Source organism: Heloderma suspectum, chromosome 4 (assembly GCF_057233095.1).
Source record: "Heloderma suspectum isolate Gila_16-S chromosome 4, 16-S_ref, whole genome shotgun sequence".
Taxonomy (NCBI): Eukaryota; Metazoa; Chordata; class Lepidosauria; order Squamata; family Helodermatidae; genus Heloderma; species Heloderma suspectum.
The window spans coordinates 38,260,611-38,279,523 of NC_139461.1; the positions used below are offsets into that span (position 1 = coordinate 38,260,611).

Sequence of the window (18,913 nt, forward strand, 5' to 3'; positions counted from 1 at the left end):
TAGTAGCCTAGCAGGTGTACTTTGCTCAGAAACTGCAGTTTCCATGCAGTCTATATAGGAGTGGAACCATCAAAGCACTATGCCACTGACTCCCAAGGCAGTTTCTGTGGCAAAACCAGGTCTGAAGCTAAATTTATTTTTTATTTATTTTAAATGATTTTTAGACCATCTTTAAGGGTGGATTGAAATGGATTCAGATAATCAGTGGGCAGGAAATCCAGAACACACACAGAAGAATTCCTCCAGGCAGCATTTGCTTGGTACAAATTATAGAATCATAGAATCATGGAATAGTAGGGTTGGAAGGAGTCTATAAGACCATCGAGTCCAACCCCCTGCTCAATGCAGGTATCTAAGTCAAAGCATCCCTGACAGATGGCTGTCCAGCTTCATCTTGAATGCCTCCAGTGTGGGAGAACCCACCACCTCCCTAGGTCATTGGTTCCATTGTCGTATTGCTCTAACAGTCAGGAAGTTTTTCCTGATGTTCAGCCAGAATCTGGGATAGCCGATCATCTAATTCCTTCCTCCACTTTCTGTAGGAGGAAGTTATCAGCAACACAAGTCAGGAATTTCTTGGAGGGGACATGTTTTGCAGAATTTGTCTCCCAACAAATATCGGGGAAATTGAGGTCCGCCATTACTACATCATGCTTCCTTGAAACATTGGCAATTTGCTTCTCAAAAGTTTCATCCTCGTCTTCTCCTTGATTGGGTGGCCGGTAGTAGACTCCATCCATCACGTTCCTTTTATTCTTTCCTCCATTTATTTTAACCCAGATGCTCTTGATGGAGTTACCAAGCTCATCCTCCTCTATTTCTGTGCAGAGATATGTATTTTTAACATATAGTGCAACTCCACCTCCCTTTCTGTTCCTCCTGTTCTTTTTGAACAAGGAATATCCTTCAATTGCTGTATTCCAGTAATGGGAGTCATCCCACCAAGTTTCAGTTACACCTATCAAGTCATAAATTTCCCTCCCATATTAACAGTTCAATTTCATTCTTTTTGTTTCCCATACTGTGGGCATTAATACATAGACATCAGAGACCATGTACTTTATAGTCTCTTACATGTTCTTTAAGACTATTATTGGGCACTATTAGAGGTGTTCTCTCCATTGTGGTGCATGAGCCTTCATCTTTTGTCACCCCCAACTTTACGTCTCTCTCCCCAATAACATTCAGTTTAAAGTTCTCCTGATGAAGTTCTTCATGCTGTGGCCAAACACATTCTTCCCAGCCTTTGTGAGGTGCAACCCATCCCTTGCCAACAGTCCATCTTCCGGGGAGTACAGCCTGTGGTCCCAGAATCCAAATCTCTCATGTTGGCACCACCTTCATAGCCAGTCATTCACCCGGAGTATTTTTCTTTCCCTTTCTATCCCTCTTCTAACTACTGGAAGGATGGATGAGAAAACTATCTGGGCCCCAAAGTTCTTGAGTTTCCTTCCCAAAAGCTTTAAAGTCTGATGTGATTTCTTCCTAGCCCTGCTTGGTGGTATCATTTGTTCCCACATAGATGAGAAGAAAGAGATACCTGTCAGTGGGCTTTATGAGTGTAGGCAACCCTTCAGTCATGTCTCTAATCCATCCTCCTGGGAGACAGCATACCTGACGAGTCCATGGGTCTTCACGACATACTTGGGTTTCAATCCCACGCAGCAAGGAGTCTCCCACTACTACTACTCTTCTCTTCTTGTTGTAGGCCTTGATTTCATCGCCTCTGCTTGACTGAGCTTCTTGCTTCCTCTCATGCAGGTTCCCCTGTAATTCATCCTCTGCAGGCTGTCCTCCAGTCTCATCCTCAAGTACCTGAAAACTGTTCCATTGTTCCACTGCTTCCACTGGTGCAGAGTGGCTTCTAGTTCTTCTACTCCTAACTGTCACCTTTTTCCAAGGAGTATCCTCTACTTCATTTTTCCTCGCCTCAGCCTTTTCCTTGCACAGACCTTGCAGGTTGCCACCACTAGAGAGTCTTTTTCTTTCCATAGAGTCTATTCCCTTTATATTTCCACCTTTCTGATTGTACTGGGATAGCTGGTGCTTTGTCCTGTATTCACTGGAGGTTAACAACAGAGTCCCACTGGTATGGAAGTGTGTGTTACAAGAAAAACAAATTTTAAATAATTGTTAAGGGCCTCCCCCTTGACCTCCCCTGCCAAAGTCCTGTTTGCTCTCTCTATTCACTCGCTCTAATTGCTCGCTCTCTGGGAGCTTGCTTGCTTGTATAGCCTCTAGACCAGCTGGAGCAGCTTCATCTGCTCTGCTCAGTTAAGAGACAGAAACAGACTGAAACTTCCCGCCCACACAGCTGCTGGGAGTGCTCAGGCCACACCCCTTCAATTGAATTGGAGCTCTCAGGAGCACATGCTGAGCACATGGCTACTCAGAATGGAAAGTCCCATGGGCTTACTCCAACCCACTCACCACTTTCCCTTTGTCTCCTCTTCCACTGCAACTCCCCTGCCAAACTCCTGTTTGTTAAGTGTTATGTTATGTGTATTTCAAGACTGTTTAACCCTTTTGTTGAAAACAGTTTTTTGCTAAAAATCACCCCACATGCTGCTTTTCTATTGGGGAGCTAGGGGAGATACAGGGAGCGATAAACTATTCAACAGCAACCCAGCAGCAGCCCAACAATGGCTCTTCTCCTGCTCTGAGGTGTGTCCATGGCTCAGGAAAAGCAACTGAAGTATCAGAAAGAACCATACCCTCAGTTCCCCACTGTGGTGCCCACAATACTGTCAGCGGCCTTGAAAGTGCAGTTGGCAAAGGCTATTTTTGTTTTAGTCTTCAGAAATAAAGGAGATAGGAAGGAAGCGAAGCGGTTAGCGGGGGAGAAAGAAAGAGCAATTCTTTGAGGGAAAGGGAGTTAGGGAGCACTGCCACCGTCTCCAGCCCCATCCTCTTTCTCCATGGCACCCTCCATCAAGGAATGCTGTGGTGGTGGCTGCTTCAAATATGTCGTCAAGGTCCTGCTTCTGTTTCTTGCATCCCCTCTGAAGGGGGAGAGGGTTGCTCGGCCATCTGTCACCCATGGGGGGAGCACCCAAAGGATTGCCTAAATGGAGGCCAGGGAAGATTTGAGGGGGAGTGCCTGTAAGGGTTGGCATGGGAAGATGTTGTGGAGGCACATAAGGATACACCATGTATGGAGGTTGCCGATGTTGGCCTTGCAATGCCACTTGCAAAGATTCTGTCAGGGATCGCAGGACGTCTGTTGATCCAGCACAGCCATGCGTTCTCCCATTGCACATTCAAAAACATCAGAGGTAGCCATTCCCACCTGCACAGACTCCCCAGATTCACTGATCACCAGTGCACATGCCTGCCGGGACCCACGGATGCTATCACTTATCATTCGCATAGACCAAATAGACAGTACGCACTTGCTGACCCATCTTCTCTTTTTCTTCTCAGCCATTTCCTTGGACAGGGAATATGTGCACTTGCCAGCCATACCAGTTGCACTCACCATTTCCCACGTAAGTTGCAACCTGTCAGTTTTGTGCTTGTTGCACAGATGCACTGCCCACTGCGCATTGGTCAAAGGTGGCTCTTCTGCAGCTGTGTGTGTGTATAGCATTCTTTACTCACAATAGAATTTCTGGTCTGAACGCCAACACAATGTTAACCTTTCTTGTCTTACTCCCTACTTCTAGACTAGGTAAAAACACACTGTTTGAAAAAGGTTAATTTGCATAATTTTTACGCCATTGCAGAATTCATCACACGGAACTGCTCAAACCTCAAAGCTGTAAGCACCATGATTGCCATGCTCAGTTTCAGGACACAGTTTTCCCTTCTCATATTGGGTGAGTTTGCACAGCACTTAAATATTTCTTTTTTAATTGTGTAAAATCATTCTCAATTAATCAACTGGATAATTAGCTAATCATTACTTGAATACTGATTGACTGTCTAATTGGCTGATCAATTATCTCAATCTACTAGTTTATAAAGAAGTGTTTATGAATACTGAACTTCCAATCTAAGACAATTTCCATCCATTTTTAAATATGAAAAACAGGTTTCCTAAGTAATAAAGTGGAATCAAGCTGTACCTGTTATCACATTTACAACTGGGTTTCTGTACACAGGTGCACCAAGATCTGTATGCAGGAGGACTAGGGAGGTCCCAAGCAGAGTACCATGAGTTTCTCCACACAACAGCTCTATGGTCTCAGTCTCTCAACAGTTCAGCCAGACACTAAGAACTATACCCTTGACAGCTCCATTGTCCCTCTTTTAACAATAAAGAGCTCATAAGTTTCTATTTCCTGTACATAATTAAGGGAAAATATGAGCAATGAATATTTTTGTTCCATCTTCCTTTAACAATGAGTACAGCTGTCAGACACAGTATTGGGTCTTTCAAGACAATGAATATAATTAAGGAACACTTGGAGCCAATCAGTATTTGACCTGTCAACTGAAAACGGAGCAAAGGACAATGAGCAGGAAATTAAAAAAGCAATTTGATTTGGTCGGTGCTAGTAGGAAAGCTTGATTTGCTTACATTCAGGACAATCACAGCCAAAAGGGGGTAAAAAATAAATGTACTAGCCAATCAAGATTTCAAAGACTGGTAATTTTAACATAATTATTTTAAAGATAGCCATTTAATTTAATCACAGTTACAAGGAATACCCAGCATTATATATAAACTAGATATTTTATATAGATATTTGGCTATTGGGCAATATTATAATGTAATTAATAAATACATACATACATACATATACTCGGAGACAGTTTAAATAGCCTCCAGATTCCTATTAGAATACAGAGAATTCAAGCTTCCATTTTTAAAGAATCTTTCAGTGCAATCCTATACTTGTCTACTCAAAAGTAAATCTACTATACATGTCTACTCAAAAGTGAGTTCAATGGTGCTTATTCCCCAGCAAGAGGATACAGGATTCCAGCTTTGGGCTGCAATCCTATGTACTAGAGTAAGATCCATTAAGGTAAATGGGTCTTACTTCTAAGGAGACATGTATAAGATTGCACTAGGCCACGAACCTACACACACTTAGAGTGGTCAAGTGAAAAAGAGGACAGGGCTCCTGCACCTTTAACAGCAGTGTACAAGATGGAATTTCAGCAGGTGTAGTTTGCATAAAAAGCTATACCTGCTGAAATTCCCTCTTCTAGGCAACTATTACAGGTGCAGGACCTGTCTTCTTTTGCACCTGGCCATCCTACACATAAGTAGTAGGGAGTAAGCACCACTGAAACAACGGGACTAATTTATAAGTAAACATGCACAGAATTGTGCAGCAAGTCATTTTTCTGGGTAATGATACATTTGTGACTGTGCTGGCAACAGTGCTACAGAACCAAGGAGGCAAAGAGAAAGTTAAAGTCATTATGCTTTTGAACTTGTATGATTCGGATTCTGTGTGTTTGTATGTGTGTGTGTATGTGTGTGTGTGTGTGAGTGAGAGAGAGAGAGAGAGAGAGAGAGAGAGAGGAGAAATCTGACATTTTGGACTACAGTAAATTGCAGTTATTATGAGCTTCTGCCATATTTACTACTAACCTACATCTAATTTATGCTGCAGAGTTAATGATATAGGGCAATATTCAACTGTGGCATTCTGCTAGTGCAAATAACATTGCACTTGAAAAAAATAGGTTCCGAACTATGTGCAAGAGGAGAATCCAACTAGAGTTACATTTGTGCAAGTGGTTGCACAACTTGTGCTCATTATGCTTAAGCAACCCATTGTGCAACTGGTTATGCATTATGTTTGCATAAGCCATTGTGCAACTGGTTGTGCATTACATTTGTTCAATCCATTGTGCATTACACTGGCGCAACTGGTTATTCAAGCAGTTGTGTAACCAGTTGCACAAAGGGTTGTGCAGGCATAATGTGCAACCACTTGCACAATGGAAAGGTACGGCAGTGCTCCAGTAGCACTGTTCGAGTTTGCAGAATGACACCACTGGATACTGCCTACTTTGTGTCCTATTCACTCTACTAGGGCAATATGTACCCCTTTCTAATTTACAAAATAGGTGTGCTTCCTCTTCCAGCATCATTCCAATATAAATGGTAAGTAATGAAATAACAACACAGACTTTGCATACATCTGAAAATAATTAAATGTGTCTTTTGGTTCTCATTGGCTAAAGGACTTACTAAAACGAGATAATCTGACTCACATGACAAATGAGCCAGCACCTTACCTTTCTACTGTGTCACCTGCCACCTTTACTCCTGAGCCATTTATGGAGTCTTGCCTCGTGAGCCCTTGAGATCTACCTCGTTCCAATGATGCTACAGATTGTTCTTGCAGCTTTGCTTTTTTCCCTTGAGGTGCTTCTTCGTTCCGAAGTCCTCTAAAACCGTCTTGATCAGACCTTTGTGGTGTATTTGTTCCACTATTATAAAACCACGCTCCGGATTTTGTGAGGATTTCTTGTTGTTTTCGGCACGAGTTACATACCCACATTACCTACACATAACATGGGGAGATGTATATTAGTTTCCTAAAAGAAGGAAAGATAAGAACAATTTCATACCAAGTATATGCCAAATATAGGGCTACTTTTCCAGAAACAGGCCTACATCTATCACTTCCTAAAAATAATAATTAAAGATATTTTAATTACAAGTTTAACAATGTAAACAAAAGAGGCAGAGAAAAATAATTTAACCCAGAAGTCTTATGATGTGTTTAATAATATCTGACCAAAAAAAAAAAAGCAAACGCAGACATCAATGCTTTGAAGTACAGTATTAAAAACAAAAAATATTTTCTAGCAGTGCAATCCTATCCTAGAAATGCCTGCCAATCCCACAAGCTTACTCACAAGTAAGTTCACACCTCACAATAACCTAGAATTGCTGAAAATGCTGGCTTACTCCAAACGAGCAAGATGCTGATGGATACTGCTCAAAAAAAGCCCACTTGGCTTTTCTTCCCAATGGGAGCAACTAAACAAAACAGGGAACCTCCACCCATGGTATGTTTACTGTTATGTCCAAACTAGGATCTATGGTTTGTTCCTCTCCCAACAAGCCAGGATCATAAGCCAGAACTTGTTCTTGGCTTATGATCCTGGCTTGTTAGAAGATACATGCATCATAGATAGAAACTTGTCAAAAGAATTGGCTGTGTCTCTCTATTGAGTAAACACTTAGACTGGGTTTGCACAACTCGCTAACCCACACTCAGTGGTTGATTGTGGGCAGTTGTTGAACTGTGGGTTGTTTGTTGAACCATGGGTTAGCATATTGTCTGAACCCAGGACATTTTCCGCAGGGTGGCTTCTTAACCACGCAATGTAGCTTATTTTTCTCAAACAAGCCACCTTGATGGTTTGTTTTGGAGTTGTTCAGGGTGGTTAACAAGCATACACAACACACTAACCCACGGTTCAATGAACAACCCACAGTTCAACAGCAGCCTACACTCAACCACTGAGTGTGGGTTAGCGTGTTGTATGAACAGCCTCTTAGTAGCAAACCAGGATTTCTTTCTGCATGAAGTTGTTGCCAGAGATCCCGGTTTGGATATAATGGTAAACAAACCAGGGATGGAGGTTCCCGGGTTTGTTTAGCCACTGTCGCTGGCATGTGGAGCCTGTTCACTGTAAGTCAAAATTTTCAGCAATTCTGGCCTATCATGATGTCTGAACCAGTAAATATGTTTAGGATTGCAGCCTACCCGTCTCAGGAGTAATTTTCTCCATGCATAATTTTGGCATTAAAATCCAAAAACAATGAAATGGACTAAATAATTTTAGTCACTCATCAGACTATAAAGATGTAAAGATCTATCTAGCCCAGCATCCTGTTTCCCGCAATGACTGACCAGATGCTTCCAGGAAGACCACAAGCCAAGCTTGAATGCAAGCAAGAACCCACCCCTGCTGTTGCTTCCCAGCAACTGGCACTCAGAGGCATATTGCATACATAAATATAACACACATAAATAAAAAGTATGTCTTTCATAATAGTTTACATGACTGACAGGAAAGATTCTAGGCAAGAGAACCGCTACAAAAGACACTGAAATTCTGGGACACACTGGTAGACAGGCTAGGGGGCATTTTTAAAGAAAACTGTTGTAGAGCAGTAAGAGTGGATTATGGGAGTCTTGTGAGACATGTCTAGCAGCAATGCAGCATTCAAATGTGGAATCAGGACAAAATGTGGAATCAGGAAAAAATGTGGAATCAGGAAGTTGCACAACTTCCTTACATAATGGTGTACACAATTTTTCCTACTCCGGATGTATGAAGAATGTCATGTAACACATATAACTCCAGGAAACAAAACTTTCAGCTTTGCAACATTTCTTACTTTTAAAAGTTTGAGTACAACAATCCTAGCAATAATATGGCTGGCATATTCAAATAATGCATCTCTACTCATATATGGTTTATTAAACTTCACATGTTACATTTTTTAAATGTACACTTAAAAAGTTAAAAATATGAATATGAAAAACAGGTGTTTGAGAACACATGCATCATAGAGACAAACTTGTCAAAAGAATTGGCTGTGTCTCTCTGTTGAGTAAACACTTAGTAGCAAACCAGGATTTCTTGCTGCATGAACCATTTGAGTTATAAAAGATGCAGCAAACCTGTCTGCACACTCAGCAATAGGTCAGAATATTTCAAAGTATATTGACTCAGGATTGTTATCCTGAACATTGTATGCAAGGCAATATCCCTTAAGATGTGGAAAGGACAGTTGGTAGCTGGTAACATTCTGGTAAAGTGTTTCAGAAGGTGGTAGGATGGCCCAAGAAGGCATAGGTGATTGGCGGACATCACTCATATTTTTCCCCCCACTAGACAAGGGGAGGAGACAAGTGAATTCTGTGCATGTGGTAGGAAGTCAGTTGGTACTGGAACTGGATCTGAAAAGGAAGCAGATAGCTGACTTTGCTTTCTGCAGGAAATTCTATGGTACTACGGTTTCCCTTAGAAATCTCATGGGAACAGGAATCTGTTAGAATCCTAATGCTGTGAACCCTCATCTTACAGTCATCCTCTATAGATACGTAAAGAAACCTCATATCAGAGAAATGCCATAAGTCTCCAGTGGCATCTAAGGAAACTGAACCTCAAGTAAGTGCTGGAGCCCCTGAAACTTCTCACCACTTGGAAATGAGATGCACATATCAACAGAGTCTGTGTTCTCACCTCATAGGCCTGTGATATTGCAAAGTGTTCTTCTAATTTCACATGCTAGGAGGAAAAGAAGTGGTGCTTCATGCGCTGCAAAAAGACATGTGAAACACTACTTCTCACCCTACAAGCACACTATGTGATACAATAAAATACAGTATTAAACAAGCATGCTTGTTAGATCAGACATGGTGTCTTGTGCACTATGCCAAGGCCTCTTAGCTAATCTCTCAGGATAGAGCACAGGGAGGCATGGGAAGGGAAATGGTGGCAGGATGGTGAATTGGGAGGGAAGGCCAAGAGTAACTTTGGACAGGCAAAAGGAAGCACCACTTGTAGGTCTGACTTTCAGCAAATCAGTGCCCTTCCCAGCTGAAGCAGGAGCTACAGAAAACTAGATTGTGAGCCAGAACTATCCTCTAAGTCACCGGGTGACCATCATGGTTTACATGATCACTTATCCTGGTAATGAAATTGCAGATGAGCCAGTTCTGCAGAGGTCTCATATGCAGATGGGGATAGTAAATGACTGCGGTTGTTGCTACCATTAAACTGAATAGGCGTTGAAGCTTGAATGCTGTCATGGTTCTCCATACAAGTAACTCTGCTGCCAGAGATGTCAGAGCAACAACCCGATCCTTGGGCAGAAACGCGCAGCCCAACTGGGAATCTTAGGAGTGCTCCTATGAACTGGAGTATTTGTGTAGGTTGTAGATGGGACTTCTCCTGGTTGACATTGAGGCCCAACTCCTCGAGGAGACTGCAAGTCATTTCTATCGATCAAAGAAGTTGACACCTGGTTGACGCTACCAATAGGCAATCGTCTATTTATAGATAGTCCTCAACACCATGCACCTGAAGTCTGTCCTGATCACAAAGCAGAGGAATAGGTGGTGTGATTTCGCTATTGCAATATGAAAGTAGGCATCTGTCAGGGTTGTATCTGAGCCCATAGAGTCCCAAAGCAGCTCTGATTCTGAAGAAGAGAGGCAACTCGTGGGGGAGGAACTCTCTCAGACTTCAGAGACGCAGCTGGAGGGGGAGCCCCCCCCCTTCTCACATCCCTGGGAGTGACAGTGAACCAGGCGTGGAAAGGGAAGGACAACCTGAACTTTTAGACGCGAGGCGCAGAGTGAGGGCATGAGCGAGAGATTGCAGGGGCCGAGCTTTGGTGCTCAGCCCGATTGGCTCAACATCAACAGCTGCGCCCAGAAGCATCATGGGAGAGGGCCCTCCCATCCCTTAAGTTCAGAGAATTGCCGCCCTTTTCTCAAACAGAGATCAACTGACATACTTTCCCTTTGAACCCCTAGATGGCTGTTCCTTTGTAGTTCTCTGAGTCTCTAGCAATTAGCATTTGTATGCCTCATTAGGGTAAATGGAATTAAAGCCTTGGAAAGCAGCCCTTTTGTCTGAGTGTTGATTTGGCTATTGGAGTATTCAGTAGGCAACAGGGGAACCTTGATAGCATCCTTTAGGTCGATCAAACCAGTCTCTCTGGGAAAGTAATGGGCAGATGGATGATAGGGAGACCATGTGGCACTTCCTGGGTGTGATGTATGCATTTACCTCTCAAAGGTCCAGGATCAGATGGATGCCTCCTCAAGAGGTTATGATGTGGACTCTCCTTATCGACTGGTGAGGAATGTACTCTCTGAGATTTTCCTTCTGTCACCTCCCCTACAATCAAAATAGGGCTGGGTGATTGAAGGGATATTCAGCATTAGTGTCCTGGACCCGATACATCCCCTTCAGATGCTCAGACACAGAAGGCATAGAGGTAGGGAGCCTTCCACAACTGTTTTACCATGTCCTGAAAAGCAGGAAGGGGGATTGCCACTGGCCAAGAAAGTTCCATATTGACCATGGCAAAGACCGGGTCCTGAATGGTGGGTGCTGCACATTGTGTCACTAGTCCCAGAGACTGGGCCATCCAAAAAATCTGGTCAGAGAATTGACCAAGATCTTCTGATGGCGAAATTACACCTTGAGATCTGACAGCCTCATCGGGGGAAGACAGAGAAGGATGAATAGAAGACTGAAACACTCTCCCCTGGAGAGTGGAGATGCTCCCAGGGCCACTAACCTTTGAAAGAGTTGGTCCTTTGCCCCTGTCTAGTGCGAGGGGCCTGTTGAAGTAGAAGGAGCTTCAGTCATTTGATGGACTGGCGGAGGGTGTAGCACCTGTTGCTGAGCTGATGAATTTGGTAGCTGCAAAGAAGGTGCAATTGCAGGTAGGGGGTGGGGAGTTATTACTGGATAGAACAAAAGAAGAGTTGAAGGTGTCTGACTTGAAAGCACTAGCAGTATCTAGGTTGCCAATGGCTGACTACCGGAGGAGGGGAGAGGAACATTCCTTCATCATCTGGTGGCCTCGATACTGTAGCCAACAGCAGACAACGGTACTGATAGGCCTCCCAATCACAGGAGTCTGTGCAACAGTAATAGTAACGGGTATTGCATGGATTGTTACGATCCTCTTCCCAATCTCAGGCTCTCCTGTATGGCATGCTCCAATCCGAGTGCCTATCCCAACCTGAAGTCAGAGAGCTTGATCAGCATTGAGCTTGCTCATATGGTATAGGTGCATGACTCCTCTGAATTGAGGCCGCCGAGAAAGAGAATCTGGTGAATCATGACATCTCTCCTGGTATCTCTCATACCGCGGTGACAAGTATGGACATGGTGGCAAAAAAGATGGTTCTATCATGGAAGCATCCTGGATTTCACCCTCCAATGTCGATGTGATCGGGTCCAGGTCTCATGTAGGGACCAAAACAGCCACTGGAATCAGTGACAGTGGCAGCGGAGGTTGAGCAGGAGTTGCAATTGGTACCGGTGATTGCATACAGTCCTGAGACATTCACAGAGCAATGGGAGGAGCGATTGGTACTAATGATCGTGGACAATCTTGTGATGTTGGTGGAGGAGCAGGAAGAGCTATCGAAACGGGTGACCGTGATTGGTCCCATAATTACTTGGCCAACTTTTTAGAAGTCTTTTTCTTCTTTTTAAATTCAGAAGAAGGGAGACCAGCCTGTTTCAACTCCATAGCACTTTTTTGTGCAGTTTTTAGCCAACAAAAGTGACAACGATCTCCGCTCAGAGATGCATGTCTCGATGATTGAGAGAGATGCTGAGGGGACTCTAACCCCAACACTTGAACAGGATTTGGTGCAGAAGAAATTCCCTGAGGAGGGCTATTAGGAGATTGAGCCATTCAACTGCCTAGAGCGCCTTCCTCCACAATACCACTTTTAAGCGATCTGATGGATTATGCCTAGCCCCTGGCAATGTGGGCAGGACTCAACAACATGCCCTTCTCCCAAGCAAAACAGGCAGAGCAAATGTCCATCTATCTGCAGCAACTTGGTCTCACAGCGGACACACTTATGAAAAGGCGCCCTAACAGCCATATGTTCTTTGGGCAATCACTGGATTGTGAAAACAGAAACAATATGAAATAATACAAGAAGAGATAGATAGAGATACGAGAGAAAGAAGTAAAGAGAATTAAAACCTCCGCTTTAGCAATGGTATAAGACTGAGATCACAGAGAAGTTCCCTCACAAGGCTATCACAATGGCGGTTATAAGAGAACAGAGGGAATCCGCAGGAAACTGCTAGGGACATGCACACTAGGACGGTGGGGTAAGGGTTCCCACAAAAACTCCTCAGCTATAGAAGTTTCCTGAATTGAGGCTCCATGCAGGCACAGAGCTCATATGTGTGATGCACAGAGACCATGAAGAAGAACATGGGAAATCTCACCCCTGAAGCTGCTATTAGACTCAAAATGGAAAAAAGACCATTCAGCTCCTTCCCCGCATCTCCACACCATTATCTAATAGTAGGTTGGGGGGGGCACTTTAGATCCCCTTCCTCAGTGTCAATGCTCCACCTCATGGCTGCCTAAAATAAAAAATATCAAGAGATCCAATCAGATTTGTTTTGGCCTTGACACATCCTTGAAATGCCAAAGCAAATCAGAAATGGAAGTATTTAGGGGTTGTTACCATAAATGTTCATTTAAACATCTCATTACTAGAGGTACATGACAAAGTATCATATAAATAAACCATAGTAAATTAATCTCAAAATATATGGGCTTCTATGGCAGGAGTGTGATCTGCATGTTTTTAAAAAGGTACTATATCAACTTTTTGGGTGAGTCTCATGTTGCATCTTTTACACCTGTGCGCTTGTTCTACAAAGTGTGTTCCATATGGGACTACAATATCATCTCCATACGTTTGACATAATAACTACATATGTACACATATACAACATCCATATGCATGTTCAGCAATCTTTATCTCCTGCCATTGTGGGCTAAGGACTGCAATTTATTGGATAAGAACACAAAAGGATTTCTGCATGTATTTCCCCTTTACTACAGGCAGCTAAAATATAATTCTACAGCCCTGTAGCATAGGCCTAGATTCTCTTTATATTCATATATACATACATATACATACACACACACACACACACACACACACTATAGTGTTTATCTCACATACTCTGAGTGTGGTTTTATCCAAATGGTCCTCCAAAGCACACCACATATTTCTTCTGCATAATCCTCCCACAAATCCATCAACAATTATAACAACACTATATCTAGTCTTAGTGTTTGTGGGGGGAAATATGATTGTTCAGCCTTTTTTAAAAATGAGGGAGAGAAATAATTGTACACACTGTAGAGCTGGACAAGGGGGCCACATCATTTCTTGACGTAAAAGCTTTCACATACACAGATTTATTTATTTATTTCCAATATTTGTATACCACTCCATATCAAAAACAGATTTTGGAGCAGTGAACATAAAAGATAAAATAGTAAAAGAATAAAAATATTAAAACACCATATTAAAATTATGCTTTTTAAAAACAGAATGCCAATAGAAATTGTGGCTGGTCAGTTAGGGAATGCCTCCTAGAACAGTGCTACTTTCAGGAGGCACCAGAAACAACACAGTATTAGTGCCCGCCTGGCCTCCAGGAGCAGGGAGTTCCAAAGAAATCCAGTCTTGAGGTTACTAGCACCTGTACCATTGTAGGCAAGCTATCCCTGCCCAGGAGAGGCCATACCAGCCAAAGCTGGTAAAAGGCACTCTGAGCGGCCATGGCCACTTGGGCCTCCAGCGACAGTGATGGATCTAGGAGTACCCCCAAACTATAGACCTGATCTTTCAGAGTGAGTGCAACCTCATCCAGAACAGGCAATGAGCCTATCTCCCAGACTCGAGAACCACTCACCCACAGGGCTTCCATCTTGCCAGGATTCAATTTCAGTTTATTGGCCTTCATCCAGCCCATTACTGAATTCAGGCTGGTCTGGGACTTCCACAGCCTTTCCTGATTCAGATGTCACAGGGAGATAGAGCTGTGTATCATCAGCATACTGATGGCACTTGGCTCCATATCCCTTAATGACTGCTCCCAGCTGCTTCATATAGATGTTAAATAACATTGGGGACGAGATGGTACCCTGCAGAACCCCATAGCTCAATTGTCAAGGGGCCAAGGAATGGTCACCCAATGTTACTCTCTAAAATTGGCCCCGCAGGTAGGACCAAAACCACTGTAACACAGTGCCTCTGATACCCATCCCACAGAGTCAATCCAGGAGGATACTGTATTGCCCCCGCAGTAGGCTTCCAACTGTCAATTTATAGGTGCCAAGATAGTGATAAATCAGATCCAGGTTTACTTACAAGGATATACTTTATTGAGTACAATCAGCACACAGGCATACCCTATGGTTGGATCAGACAGCTTCTCTGAACCCAGAGCCATGGGGTAAAATGGGTTTTATACCATACATGTTAGCAGTGAGGCAGCATGACAGCAGCAAGCACCAACTAGCGTTCATTCTAGGGATGTATGAAACACCTACCTGGCTCCGCGCCGGGCAATCCGCAGTGGGGGGGAGGCACTCCGTCCCTCCCCCCGGAATCCTGCCTAGCCAGCTCCGCTCTGCGGCCAAGCTGCAGAGCTGCCGGCCGACTCCGGCTGCCCACAGCCGGTCATCTGGCTGCTGGGCAGCCCTGCAGGGACACAAATGGCAGCTGTCGTAGCCACCGCCATTTGCATCCCTGTATTGAGCCGTGATAGGCTACATAAATATTTACGTAGCCTATCACGGCAGCGGGGGAAAAAACCCAGCGTATGCAAATGGCGGTAGCTGCCGCCATTTGCGTACGCTGGGGTCCCCCCCCCCCGCTGTGCATAAATACTTACGTAGCCTATCACGGCTATGAAGAGGAGGAAGCGAATGGCGGCCGCAGGACGGCCGCGATTCGCAAAGCAGTGTGGATGGGAGCAGGTAAGTGCTCCGTTTCGCGTGCCTTTCGTGGGGTGGGAGTGGCGGGGACTTCATCCCACGCACCTTTCATGGGGGGGCCAGGGGCTTCATTCCGCGACAGATTTCGGGAGGCCGAATGCACTGGCATTCGGTCTCACCGAGATCCGTCGTGGAATTCTCTGACATCCCTAGTTCATTCCCAGCATAAACTAGCCGTGCTTGGTTCTCAACACAGCCACCTGCAGCTTGGCATAAACATAGCCTCACTTCCCAGGTGCATCCTGATAAGACCTGCTCGAGGCTGCCCATCCCTCTTTAACTCATCCTGCTAAATCAAGAGGCCTGTTAGGGAAAACAGCAGCCTTCTGAACCAAAGTCAGAGAGCATTATGGGCCATCTAAGCCCCTCTAAAACTACTAATAGCTTAGTTCAGGCCTGGGGCCTTACAGATACCATGGTCAAAGATATCAAAAGCCGATGAGAGATCAAGCAGAATTAACAGGGTTGCACTCCCCCTGTCCCTCTTTTGATAAAGGTCATCCATAAGGGTGACCAAGGCTGATTCAGTCCCGTAACCAAGATGAAACCCAGATTGGAATGAATATGAATATGCTTCCCCCTACCCGCACCCCCCCCCGAATGATGACACAGTTGTGGTTGAGGAGTCACAATTTTATTAAGCTTAACAGGAAGATCTGCAATGAGCAACAACATGTAATTGGCTAAGAGCAGACATCCAGCCTGCAGCTGATGAAAGCCTCCACAAGCCTTTTGTAGGGCAATCCCACACTGGCTTGAAGTCCCATGACTGAGGTTATCCTACATGGGCCTTTCGTTGCCAACCCACCTTGAAGGTGGGCCAAGAGATCACTGAATGTTCCACCCCACCCCCGCTGGGCAGTGTTCAATGGGGTAACAATTTAGGGTTAAGGTGCTCCACCCCCCAGCCTTTCATTCCCTCTTGACCAGGCTGGCAATGACAGCTAGGCTGTTGAATGCACCCATTCCCCTCCAGGCCCCTTGGGGTGCTCACCAAGGTGTGTTAGCTAAACTGACTGGGTGCCCACACTACCTGCCTGCTGTGACCAAATAAAGCCAATCAAGCCAAATTAATCTCACCACCACAAGATCCAGTAAGGAGAAGGTGAAAAAGGTCCCCCAGTCAGGGACACCAAAAAAATTCCTACACAGCTCCCAAAGGTGGCTAGCTAATCCCAATCAGTCATTTAGGGTGGAATGAAGTGTGCTGTGCCAGCTCCAAAAGAGGCTGAGCAGAGGGCGGGGCTAGCCGTAAGAGGTAAACAGACCAGCCATTCCATTGGCTCTCGGTGTACACATGGGAAGAATGCACCAGACCAGCATATCCCGTTCTGCCCAAAGGGCCAAGGGTGAGTAAAAACACCCCTCTGCTGAAGAGGCAGGTGAGTGGAATTCCCTGCTATCAAAAGCAGGGAGTGAAATTGACAGACTCTTCTACAGCATTGTCAGGGGAAGAAAAGGAATTCAGAGCTGTCAAATAACGTTGTTTTAAAATCATTAAATGGAGCAGCATTATTGACAAGAGAGAGGGGGTAGTCCTGCTGCTGTTCATCAGTTTGTAAATCTGCGGTTCTTTTAAATATAGTAGATGAGTATTTCTGTGTTGGAGCTATACAGTCACTTCCATTCAAGTAGATGGAAGTTTGAAAAAACAGCCACACCTTTAGATGCTACTGACATTTCTGGACAAGATGCTTGAGCTCCAGATAATGCAATACTTTTGGAGGCAGCTATTTATCTAGATTAAATTCACTCTCATTTTCAGCTTGGCTTGGGACAAAAACTGTCCAGGATGCTCTGCTTGATGACCAGGAATGGAGTACGCTGCACCAAGGTAGTGTAACAGTGTTGATTTGGTAGAACTCCTGGCAACTTTCAGTATCATCAACCATGGTATCTTTTTCAACCACCTATCTGGGTTGAAGGGCTTGAAGATACTGCTTTGCAGTGATTCCACATGAGTGCCTTTTACCAACTCTGGTTGATTCAGCATGACTGAAAGATAGAGACCTAGTTCCTGTCATTCATGCCTTGGTGACTTCCAGATTAGACTTCTGTAATGATTATGTGGGTCTGCCCTTGAAGATGGTTCAAAAACTACAGTTCGAAGAGAACGTTGCCACCCACAAGGTGAACATATTATACGTGTTCTGAAATATCTGCACTGGTTACCAGTTTGTTTCCAGGCCCACTTCAAGATCCTGGCTTTGAGCTTTAAAGCCTTACATGGTCTGGGCCACAAGTATCTCAGTGAGTGCCTTCTCCTGCATTACACCATATACACACACACACACACACACACACACACACACCCATCCCAAAGATCTGCCAATGAGACACTGCTCTGGGTTTCTTTCTCTAGAAAGGTAACACTTTAATCTACTGGGAACAGAGCTTTTCTTGTGATGTCTCTGGACGTATGGACTGCACTCCTTGAGAAATTACCTGGGGAGGTGGTGGGCTCTCCCACACTGGAGGCCTTCAAGACGAGGCTGGACAGCCATTTGTCAGGGATGCTCTGACTTGGATTCCTGCATTGAGCAGGGGGTTGGACTCGATGGCCTTGTAGGCCCCTTCCAACCCTACTATTCTATGATTCTATGAAATCCGTGTGTGTTGTTCACAGTGGTGACAGTGGAGGCTGGTTGCTCCAATTTTGGTGGGGCTATGAATCCATTCCGGGTTTCAGTCAGAACCAGCCAGAACTCTCAAGGAGCTATCCAAGGTGCTGAACTATTGTGGGGATAGAATTTAGCACCTTGTATAGCTCCTTGAGAGTTCTGGCTGTTTCTGACTGAAACCCGGAATGGATTCACAACTCTGCTGAAATCGGAGCCACTAGCTGTCAGGGTGGAAACTGAGCCAATAGAGCCCCAGGGCAGTTCTGATTCTGAGGAGGAACAGCAATCCGTGGGAGAGGAGCTTGCTCATCTCTCACAAGCACAGCAGCTGGCACAGATTCCTTATGCCAGCTTTCCTGGGATAGATAGTGACCCTGGCAGTGAGAAAGCGCTGGAGGGGGGCTTGCTGGATGCTCGGTGCAGACGCAGGGAGCTATGACAGATGGTGGGTGCGGAAAGGAGGAGTGGCGCGCAAACAACAGTCGCGTCCCGAGGACCCAAGGGAAAGAGGGAGGATCTCTCCCTAGCCCATAAGTTCAGGGTCTTCCCATGGTTCTCCTTCAAATGGGGACCAACTGCCTTATCTGGAGTTTAGGCTACTCTGCTATCTTTGCCCAGTGCTGTTCCTTGCTTTGTCACTAGTGATTAGTATCTGAAAGAGTCATAAAGGAATAAAGGAATAGTCTCGGAAAGAATTCCTATCATCTGTGTCCTGAGTTGGCTATTGGTGGGGACTGCAAGAGGCAGCTAGGGCGCTCCTGACAGCTTGGTCCCCGTTCCTCTT

At 44.7% G+C, this 18,913-nt stretch overlaps 1 protein-coding gene across 1 annotated transcript in view; it reads right to left on the reverse strand.

Moving 5' to 3' along the window:
• Positions 1 to 18,913, reverse strand: part of RIMS2 (regulating synaptic membrane exocytosis 2) — a 616,900-nt gene that overhangs the window by 471,074 nt on the left and 126,913 nt on the right. The window contains exon 5 of the mRNA XM_084848966.1: positions 6,202 to 6,470. Within this exon, the coding sequence (XP_084705092.1) occupies positions 6,202 to 6,470 (269 nt within the window). The remainder of the gene's footprint in view (positions 1 to 6,201; positions 6,471 to 18,913) is intronic.